The sequence below is a fragment of the Pongo abelii genome, chromosome 7 (assembly GCF_028885655.2).
Source record: "Pongo abelii isolate AG06213 chromosome 7, NHGRI_mPonAbe1-v2.0_pri, whole genome shotgun sequence".
Lineage (NCBI taxonomy): Eukaryota > Metazoa > Chordata > Mammalia > Primates > Hominidae > Pongo > Pongo abelii.
In genome coordinates, this window is record NC_071992.2 from 68,512,677 (window position 1) to 68,523,977 (window position 11,301).

Below are 11,301 nucleotides of genomic sequence, written 5' to 3' on the forward strand. Positions count from 1 at the left end.
CAAGGATAGCAGAGACATACAGCAGGCAACAGGCGATAACACAGCACATGCAAGGGGAACACAACATGCATGAGGCAGGAGCCGCAGACACAGGGTTGCACTCAGATTCGAAGCATCTTTTGGACGTAGAGCTGGAAGAATGTCTTGATGGGCAGGACATGGACTGTGAGCAAAAGGGAAGCAGCAAGTATGGCCCCAAGGTTTTTAGCCTGTGAAGCTGGTAAATGAAGAAGCCTGGAGAGAGCCACACTGAACTACCTGAAGCTCCCAAGCACTGCATGTCCTCCCAGGCCTCAGCTCCCCGCCTGGACCTCCCTTCCTGGATAACCCCAAGTGTTCCTCGGCCTGGACAATTCCTGTTACTGTCTTTTTTTTTTTTTCCTTTGAGTCAGAGTCTTGCTCTATTGCCCAGGCTAGAGTGCAGTGGTGCAACCTCGGCTCACTGCAACCTCCACCTCCTAGGTTCAAGCGATTCTCCTGCCTCAGCCTCCCAAGTAGCTGGGATTACAGGCACCTGCCACCACACACGGCTAATTTTTTAGTAGAGACGAGGCTTCACCATGTTGGCCAGGCTGGTCTCAAACTGCTGACCTCAGGTGATCCACCCACCTCGGCCTTGCAAAGGGCTGGGATTACAGGCGTGAGCCACCGCGCCTGGCCTCCTGTGAGTGTCTTTATGGGTTCTGTGAAAACTCCCCCAATACTCCCAGCATTTATTTGCTCCCACTTTTTGTTATTTCCTTTTGTTGTAAATACATATACACTTTATATAGTTACATATTTCTCTATCTTAACATTTAGCACAATTTGTTATTTAATTTGGTAAAAGTCTGTTTCCTCATGAGATTTAAACTCATGAGCAAGGATGGCATTTTATAATTCTTGTATCCTCAAGGTATAGTTTTACCAGATTCCACTTTGACTAGAACACAGCCATACCCATTCATTTATGTACGTCTATGTATTAAGAAAAAGCTTAATCAAATATAAATACGTTTCAAATACTGTATTTTCATAATAACATATTAATTTGTGAAGAACAAAAGCATATTGTGCTCTCGACACTGGGGGACGCTTCCACAGGTCTTATTATCTCAGTATAGAATGTGATAGAAGATTCACTGATTCTTCATGTGTTGGTTCCAGCCCCCAACAATCTGTAAGCTCTTTTATATGAGACACATTTTACACCCACTAGCACGCACACATCAACAGGCTCAACAGGCCCACAGTTAACATTTGGTGAACACTTGCCCACAGACCTACAGAGTGGAGGGGTTTTACAAAAGAAATTTGTGAAATGGACAACAGAACAAAAGACAGATATATAGGAAAACAGGAAAATACAACATGTCATAGACCATGGGTAACGAAGAACAGAAATAAAGCAATTTTAAAAGCTCCACGTAACTAAAAACATTCCAAACGCCAATGTTAGGCGGAGCTCTGGCCAGTCCACCAGTGCTTTATGATCAACAATATTATTCTATGTAGGCTATAAACAGATCCAGGCTTTATAAACATAAAACTCCCTGTCCTCTAGTCTAAATGCACTCTGGACTAAAGATATTAGGAAACAGAGCTCAGAATCCTAATTTCACAGGGAATTTAAACAATTACGCAAACACTGATGAACAGAGTAAACATCAGCAAGTCTCCCCTCCTCCTGTCCTTTAGTCAGTGGCCCCACAATAACCCAGTTCCTTAAAGTAGGAATCCAGAAGTCATCCAAGACTTCTCTTTCACCCCCACACACCAAATCAATCACTAAGACTCTCTCAAATCTATCCAATTCTATCTATTCCAATACCTTAGTTACTGCTATAGCTTCATCTCTACCTCTAGACTTATCACCTACAAAGTCACCCTTCATGCTGCTGGTAGAACAATTCAATCAAGAGGCAGATATGGTCTTCTAATTCCCAGCTACAAGATTCAGTGGTTTCCAACACCTACAGCTCCTTGGAAAACAGTGAATGGTCTCAAAAAGAGGGCTCTGGGACACACACTCCCACCTCCATTCTATCATTTTCATCTGTTTTACATGCTAACTTCACATCAATCATGGGCTTCACAGCTTAAAAAGCAGCTTGAAAAGCACTGACTGATAGGATCAAGTCCAAACTCCTTCCAACCACACACCCACACACAGCATCTTCACGATCGGCCCCTGGCTGCCTCTCTAGCCTCAGCTCTCTGCATTACCTGCCTCCAAAACATGTACAACTCCCACCCAGTGTGCTGTTTTTGCTTCCCTGCATTTGCTCACACTATCTGTTCTATTCCCAAGGCTGCTCCTACTTGCCACATGGCTAAATACCCGTTATCCTCAAAAACTCAGTTCAGGGACCAGCCCCTTCAGGAAAATTTCCAGGGGGTAGAATTAGTTGTCTTTTTCATGTGCACCTGCCAGACCCTGTGCATCTTTCTACTGCCACAGTTAACATACTGTATTAAAGCCGGGCACGGTGGCTCACGCCTGTAATCCCAATACTTTGGGAGACCAAGAGGGGCAGATCACGAGGTCAGGAGTTCGAGACCAGCCTGGCCAACATGTTGAAACCCCGTCTCTACTAAAAATACAAAAAAATTAGGCGGGCGAGGTGTCAGGTGCCTGTAATCCCAGCTACTTGGGAGGCTGAGGAAGGAGAATTGCTTGAACCCAGGAGGCAGAGGATGCAGTGAGCCAAGACCGCCCCACTGTACTCCAAGCCTGGGCAACAAAGTGAGACTCTGTCTCAAAAAAAAAAAAAAAAAAATAGTGAATTAAAATGATCTATTAATACATCTGACTTCCCTACTAGAGTTTTAGTTCCTTCAGGGATAGTACTCTGTATGGAATTTTTGTAGCCTCAAAGCCTGGAAAAACGCCTCAAACTTGGCAGGTAATAAATGTTTGATGAGTGATTAAATTAACAGAAATTAAAGGATCATTTTTGTACATTACAGATCCCTCCTACAACAACACAAACTATTAATACTAATATAAAATTAACACTAATATAAAACTAGATTCCTCAATTTGTTTTTCAAAATGCATATGCAAATATGAACTGAATTCCTTGGTAACTCAGTTATAAATATACCAAAATAAATATGAAGTCAATAAAATATGGTCAAGAATGCATGAAGGCTCACTTTACAGATAAATACAAAATACTGAAATATCACCACATTAAATATTAATACACACAAGAAAGAAGGGGGAACTAAAATTTATTGTATTCAACATACTAATGATTGTATTCTACTGTGCTAATACTTTAAATACATTATTTCAGCAACAAGCCTGTGGGGTATGTCTCCCCATTTCACATTTTACTTTATTGAGCCTCAGAGAAGTTAAGTGATTTGCTTAAGATCACCAAACTAACAGCAAGAACCAAAACTGAAATCCAAGTCTCTCAACTCAAACATCTATGCTTCTTATTAGTTGTATGCACCACTCTAAAAAAGCCACCTGCCCCCATGCTGATTGCCAGGGCATATCAGACCAGTCTAGCAGGCTTTGCCCCTCATTCCCTTCCTCCCTCCGTTAGCCCAAGGACATTCCTCCTATGTTTCCCACTTATTCAAAAAGTACTTCCCCAGGCAGCCAGGGAAGGTCAAAAGCACCATGAGCCGCTCTGCTTCCCCACTAGGGCACCAAGCTGTTTCCACCCCACTACACTTAACTCCCTAAGACAGCTAATTATTCTGAGGAGGAAGTGTTTCTTCCACATTTATCAGTATTTTCCCCCTATTTCTCTCATAGAAGCATGACCGTGAAAAAGTCTGATGCAAAAGCATATGACTGTCCATGATTCACAGCAAATTGGTACTTACTGAAGATAGGATTGCCAGTTCACTTTGTTTGCACGAACTTCTGCAGCCTTGGCAGCAATAATATTGGTTGGGACAGCAGCATCCACAGCACCTCGGATATCCATTTTGGTCATCTAAACTTCGTAATCTTGAATGTCTTTCAACAAATCTTCAATTTTGATGCAAGGTAAAAACAGAATACTAGGTGTTTCTTTTTTTTACAACTATTATATTATGATTATGAATATCATGATCACTTTAATCTCCCCAGGCATTCAACTCAAATATTAAATGTCCTAAGTCTGAAAGTATCATTGTATTTCAAATATTGTCCACTGCTCCATAAAAGAGTTCTCTAGGCTTTTGCTTTTCTAGAAAAAATTTTTTCATTATTGGCACTAACATTGCGGTAAGATTTTTAAAGCAATCTGAAATCAGAAATCATGATTAAATAGAATAGGTATAAATACGGGAAAAATTGTATATTTATACAATTGTAGTTAACTTTTCTTATAGAGAAACAATAAGAATATGAATAGTACGGATAAGGCTAGTTTTATAAACATTTACTAAGCATCATCTTGAAGTGGCACATTAAAAATTCTAAGTCCTTTCGAAAATTACTCAAATTAAAATACACAAAGTGGGAACGTAATTTCTTAGAAGACAGTGCTTTCCTTTTCAAACAAAATTCATAGTATTTGCAAAATCAAAATTCGGAGAGAAATTTTTAGAACAAATACCTATTACAATCTAGGTAAGCCAACAATGGAGGTCTGGCTGGACGACAAGAACCTACAAAAATGAAATGCTATGTAATTCTCACTCCTAAACTTCCAGATACAAGCGACTGATTTTAACACAACGCAAAATACAGGTTGCCACTTGCAAAATATAAATTCATGGCCATGGCCACAAAGAAGTTAAAATCCTACCCAAAATTATATTCCGGGTTTCCAATTATCTTAATCAATTTGGAACTTAATCTCTGTATCTGAAGATTTGCTGTATAAACAACCCTGGGCAGCGCGGAACGACAGGGCCCAGAAAAAAACAGGCTTCAACCGGGCCAGGCTGGAACTCTGCAGCCAAGGAGGCTCAACCCCAGCAGCCCTTCCTGGGGTAGCTCGAGGTGTCTCTAGGCAATTACCTAAGTCCCTGAACTACTCGCACCCCCAGCGATCCAGGGCCGTGGCCCAGTCCTGGAGAAGGTATACTTTTTACCCCTCCCCCTCCACTCTCCTGCCAGCCCCTGACGTTTCTTCCCCCTGCGAGAAAGGCTCCAGAATTTCGTTTAATAAACCTGGTTGAGGCCTGGAAGGAAAGCAATCTGGCAACCGGGGGCCGAAGGAGAACAGGAGAGGACCAAGCGGCGAGACACCAGCACGCACTAGGCAAGCTGGAGAAACTGCAAGAGTCGCCTGACCTGGTCTGCAGCCTGAGACCAAACAACGCGAGGGCGGCCTTACCTCGCGAATCCTCGGGACCCCACAATACACCCAAAGCTGGCAGGGAGGGTGGTCCGGGGTGCCGGGGACACAGCCGGGCTGGGGCGCCGCGTCAGAGCCAAGTCGGCGTCTCCTGTCAGGTCCAAAGGTCTGAGCAGTGGCGGGAGACTCCGGGAGCCGGTCCCGCACCAAGGAGACGTTGAGGGCCGCACAGGTAGAAGGAAGCCAGGGCGGCCGCAGTAGAATAACAGAGGCGCCGGTCACGTGATCGGAGGCACGTGACTGCTGCGGAAGGCGGAAGCCGGAAGAGTCCAAAGCAGCGAGAGGAGGGTCGGGCGCTGCGGCAGGTCTTGTTCGGTGCGGGCAACTGGATCCCCGAGTCCGTAACTTGGGCCCCGGAGCGACGCAAGGGTCGGGCCCCAGCCAGCCAGGGCAGGTGGGAGGCGGCGAGCGTGGCGGCCACGCTAAGACCCGCCGCTCCCACACCTAGCGCCTCGCCTAGGGGAGGTCGAGGACCTCCGCCCGGAAGCAGCTAGCGGAGGCCAAAACTCTCTTATTTAAACCGTCATTCTTTTGAAAAGTTTGATTTCGCACTTTCAAATTAGTTTCCATTTGAATTTAACAGCTCCATGAAGCAGGCGTTGTTATTCTGATTTTAAATAGAAAACTGGGGCTGAGAAGTGGGTCAGAAAAGCTTTCTTAACCTAGGGTTGCACATTTAGCAAATAATAAATTCCATTGCAGTATTTACTTTTATACTAAAAAGTTATTCGTTGTTTATCTAAAATTCACATTTACAGGACGTCTGGTATTTTATCCAGCAGTCCCATCTGGAGCCCAAATTTTCCCCTCGTCCAGGCCTCAGCAACTGTCTTTGCCTTAAAGTAAGAATATACTGCCCTGGAGGTGAGGTATATATGATAGCATGTTTTCCTTAAAAAGCAATGAAAGGGGCCGGGCGCGGTGGCTCACTCCTGTAATCCCAGCACTTTGGGAGGCCGAGGACGGTGGATCACCTGAGGTCTGGAGTTCGAGACCAGCTGACCAACATGGTGAAACCCCATCTCTACTAAAAATACAAAAAATTAGCCGGGTATGGTGGCGCATGCCTGTAATCCCAGCTACTTGGGAGGCTGAGGTAGGAGAATCACTTGAACCCAGGAGGCAGAGGTTGCAGTGAGTCGAGATCGCGCCATTGCACGCCAGCCTGGGCAGAAAAAGCAAAACTCCGTCTCAAAAAAAAAAAAAAAAAAAAAAAAATTCGTTGAAAGGGATTTATAACCAACACATTTTTACTAGTAAAATTAAAGTCAGAATAATCAAAATCGTGCATTGGTTATGAATAAAGATATATAATAACAGTGTCAAAGATTGTACTAGGTCACTCATTCTGTCTTAGCCAGAAGTAAAAGTCTGTTGTTTTGAAAGCAAATCTAAGGGGGAAAACTTTCATAAAAGAGAAAAAGAAACCGATCGTGTACTAACAAACTCCGAAAAGCTGAAGCAGAGCATGTTTTCTGTGTAACTGAGCAAAGCTGGCAATGAGGCCTGATCTTCGCATTTCCTCTGTTATCACCTCAGCCACAGACTGGCGTGATGCAGCGAGTCTCATCAGATTTCAGGAGGCTCTCCTCTTTTCCGGGAGGCACAAATACATGGAACAAAATCAGGAACAGTGCAGTGAGCAGAGGGGACTGCTTCGCAGGTCACTTGGGCTGGCGTTCTCCGAGCATCACAACATTACTAGACAATTTGCCTGGAATAGGGAGAAGAGAAGAGGCAGGTACTCCCGGCATTATCTCTCTTAACATTATTTCTGTAACACTTGTATTGGAGATTTTTCTTGGTCCATTCAGGCTCCTGTAACAAAGTACTGTAGACTGGGTGGCTTATAAACAACAGAAATTCATTTTCTCACAGTTCTGGAGGCTGAAAGTCCAGAATTGGTGTGCTAGCATGGTGAGGTTCTGGTAAGGATTGTCCCAGGTTGCAGACTGCTGACTTCTCATTGTAGCTTCACGTGGTGGAGAGAAGGTGAGAGAGCTCCCTGGGGTCTCTTACATAAGGAAATTAATTTCATTCATGAGAGCTCCACCCTCATGACCTGATCATTTCCCAAAGGTCCCACCTTCTAATATCATCACCTTGGGAGTTAGAATTTCAACACAGGAATTTTGGGGAGACACAAACATTCAGACCATAGCAGTGATCTCAGTTACATAATTATATATCATACCTGGGGTCCCCGTACCCTGGGCCACAGACTGGTGTGGTCCATGGCCTGTTTGGATCCCGGCTGCACAGCAGGAGATGAGCAGCGGGCAAGCCGCATTACCGCCTCAACTCTGCCTCCTGTCAGATCAGCAGCGGTATTAGATTCTCACAGAAGCATGAACCCTATCGTGAACTGCACATTGCAAGGGATCTAGGTTGCACACTCCGTATGAGAATCTAATGCCTGATGAGCTGAGGTGGAACAGTGTCATCCTGAAACCAGCCGCATCACCTCCCACCCTGTCTGTGGAAAAATTGTCTTCCTCGAAACTGGCCCCTGGTACCAAAAGGGTTGGGGACTGCTGTATTATGACATGAGAAAGATAACCTTTGAGCTACTTTCTAATTTCTTTAAAATTGAGCTTCAGATTTGTTATTTAGAAATGACATAAGGGGAAGTTAGATAAATCTATATGGACAGAAGAAAATAATATTAATAATATATTAAGTTAACGTTCAATTCTGCACTAGAATAGGATTACATGTTTGGAGAAGATCTACCACTTAGAAATCATCAGAGGGTAGAAAATGTATGACGTTTCAAAGGAATTTCTTATGTCTGAAATATATGGAATGCTGTAAACACTATCATTTCCAATCTTTTATTTCCAAGTATGAATTAAACTTATATTTGCCCACAGAAATAGAAGAGTTCTAGTCAAAGAAAATCCTATTCTAAAATATTTGTCATGAAAACTTAACCACCCCCAAGTGAAGATTATGCTACAAGCCTACCTTCAGTTACACAAGGACTTTGAGAAGTTTTTATAGCTGACTAAATAAATTATTAGTTTAATGGAAGAATGGTTTTTCCATTCTTTCACACAGTCCCCTTGGGAACAATAGGCATTTTCAAGAAGCTGGCCTAGTTTGGCCTAATGGTAACACTGACTAGTGACGTCATGACCCCTTCACAAAGTGCTCTAACCAACTGCCCTAACAGCTTCTGATTGCTTTGGGATTGCCGAAGCACATCTATCATCAATCATGCAGGTTTTCACTTACACTGCATACCAGTGTCCTGAATACTCATGGCAACCAAGCTTCAGATTTTCCAGGTAAGTTAATTTCGTTGCATTGCACCATTGACCCCATAAGGACAACCTCCACAATTTGACATTTTAAAAATATGCTTCATGTGGTAGACAGCTTCTGAAATGGCTCTTAATGATCCCCACCTCCCAGTGACTCACATCCTTGTGAAATCCTCTCTTCATGAGTGTGGGCTATATCTACTGATGTTCCTATAAGGACCAGAAAATGGCAAAAGTAAAGGGATGTCACTTCTGAGATCAGGTTACAATGCAAGCTGCCTTGCTTGCATTCTCCCGGGTTCTTCTCACTTGCTCACTCTGATGAAGCAAGGTGCTGTGTTGTTAACCATAAAGAGGCTGATGTGGCCAAACTAAGAATAGCCCCGAGTGAACAGATAGTAAAAAATTGAAGCCCTTAGTCCAACAGGCTTCAAAGAACCAAATATGGACAACTGCGTGGGTGAGCCTGAAAGTGAGCCCAGTTGAGCTTTTGAAATGTTAGCAGCCAACACCTTCACTGCAGCGTTGCAAGAGACCTGGCACCAGAAAACACAGCTATACTGCAGCTTGGTTCCTGAAACTGCAATGATGTATGAGATTTATTGCCCCACTCTAAAACATTTGGTCACTTTAGGAAGTTGCCTTTCCTTTTAGAAAATTTAACAGCTTTATTAAGATATAATTCACATACCATATAACTTACCCATTTAAAAGGTACAATTGAATGGTTTTTAGTATATTCACAGCACTATACAAATATCACCACAATCAATTTTAGCCCATTTTCGTCACTCTAAAAGGAAACCTCTTACCCATTAGCAGTCACTTTCTTCCTCTCCAAAAACCCCCTGCCCTAGGCAAATACTATTTTTTTATATCTCAAGATTTGCCTATCCAGGAGATTTCTTTAATAAATGTAATCATACAATATGTGGTCTTTTGTGGATGACTTCTTTCACTTAGCATAAAGTTTTCAAGGTTTATCTATGTTGCAACATGTATTTATACTTCATTCCTTTTTATGGCTGAATAATATTCCATTGTATGATGTACCATATTTTGTATGTCTGCTTACCAGTTAATGGGCATGCAGATTGTTTCAATTTTTTAGACATTTGTGTGCAAGTCTTCATGCGATCATAGGTTTCATTTCTGTTATTTGAGTAGATACCTAGGAGTAGAATTGCTGGCTTATATGGTAACTCTATGTTTAACATTTTGAGGAACTGCCAAATTGTTTTCCAAAGTGGTTGCAAGGCCTTGTATTCACCCCAGTAATGAATGAAAGATCTACATTTCTCCACATCCTCACCAACACTGTCATTGTCTGTCTTTTTAGTTAAAGCAAATCCATTTGGGTATGAATAGGTATCTCACTGTTGTTTTGACTTCCTTTTCCCAATGTCTAATAATGTTGAACATCTTTTCATGTGCTTATTTAGCAATTTGTACATCTTCTTGGGAGAAATGTTTATTTAAACACTTCACCCATTTTTAATTGGGTTTTTTTTGTTTGTTTTTGAATTGTAAGAGCTCTGTATATATTCTGGATTACAACTCCCTTATTATTTACATGATCTGCAATATTCTCCCCTATTTTGTGGGTTGCCTTTTCACTTTCTTCATGATGTACTTTAAAGCACAAAAGTTTTTAATTTTGATTAAGTCCAATTTACCTATTTTCTTGTGCTTTTGATATTGTATCTAAGAAGGCTTTGCCTAATCCAAGGTCACAAAGATTTAACCTTATGTTTTCTTCTCAGAGTTTCATAGTTTTGGCTATTACATTTGATCTGTGATTCATGCTGAATTAGTTTTTGTAAAGAGTGAGAAATAGAGGTCCTATGTAATTTTTCTGCGTGTGGATAATCACTTGTTCCCACACCATTTGCTGAAAAAACAATTGTTTCCCCATTGAATTGTTCTGGCACGTTGTCAAAAATCAATTGACCATAAATGTATGGGTTTATTTCTGGACTCTCAATTCTGTCCCATTGATCTACACATCTACATACCTATCCTTATACCAGTACCACACAGTCTTAATTACTGTCACTTTTTTAAATTTTTTTATTTCAATTTTTAGGTTCTCAGGTACATGTGCAGGATGTGCAGGTTTGTTACATAGGTAAACATGTAGTTTGTGGCACCTATCAACCCATCACCTAGGTATTAAGCCTAGCATACATTAGCTATTTTTCCTAATGCTCTCCCTCCCCCAACCCCACCCCTGACAGGCCCCAGTGTGTGTTGTTCCCCTTCCTGTGTCCACACGTTCTCATTGTTCAGCTCTCACCTATAAGTGAGAACATGTGGTATTTGGTTTTCTGTTCCTGCATTAGTTTGCTGAGGATAATGGCTTCCAACTCCATCCATATCCCTGCAAAGGACATGATCTCGTTCCTTTTTATGGCTGCATAATATTCCATGGTGTATATGTACCACATTTTCTGTATCCAGCCTATCATTGATGGGCATATGGGTTGATTACATGTCTTTGCTATTGTGAATAGTGCTGCAGTGAATATACATGTGCATGTATCTTTGTAATAGAATGATTTATATTCCTTTGGTTATATACCCGGTAATTGGATTGCTGGGTCAAATGGTATTTCTGGTTCTAGATCTTTGAGGAATTGCCACACTGTCTTCCACAATGGTTGAACTAATTTACATTCCCAGCAACAGTATAAAAAAATTCCTATTTCTCCACAACCTCACCAGCATCTGTTGTTTCTTGA

General features: G+C 42.0%; 1 protein-coding gene across 6 annotated transcripts in view; it reads right to left on the bottom strand.

The window, feature by feature from the left end:
• Positions 1–6,613, bottom strand: part of ATP6V1H (ATPase H+ transporting V1 subunit H) — a 129,417-nt gene extending 122,804 nt beyond the window's left edge. For 2 of the 6 annotated variants that reach the window (XM_054560921.2, XM_009243807.4), the window contains exons 1-2: positions 5,274–6,613; positions 3,826–3,973 (exon numbers count right to left, since the gene is read on the bottom strand). In XM_054560921.2, coding sequence (XP_054416896.1) covers positions 3,826–3,938 — 113 coding nt within the window. In that variant the 5' untranslated portion in view covers positions 3,939–3,973; positions 5,274–6,613. 6 annotated transcript variants of the gene reach the window in all.
• Between the last annotated feature and the right edge of the window lie 4,688 nt (positions 6,614–11,301).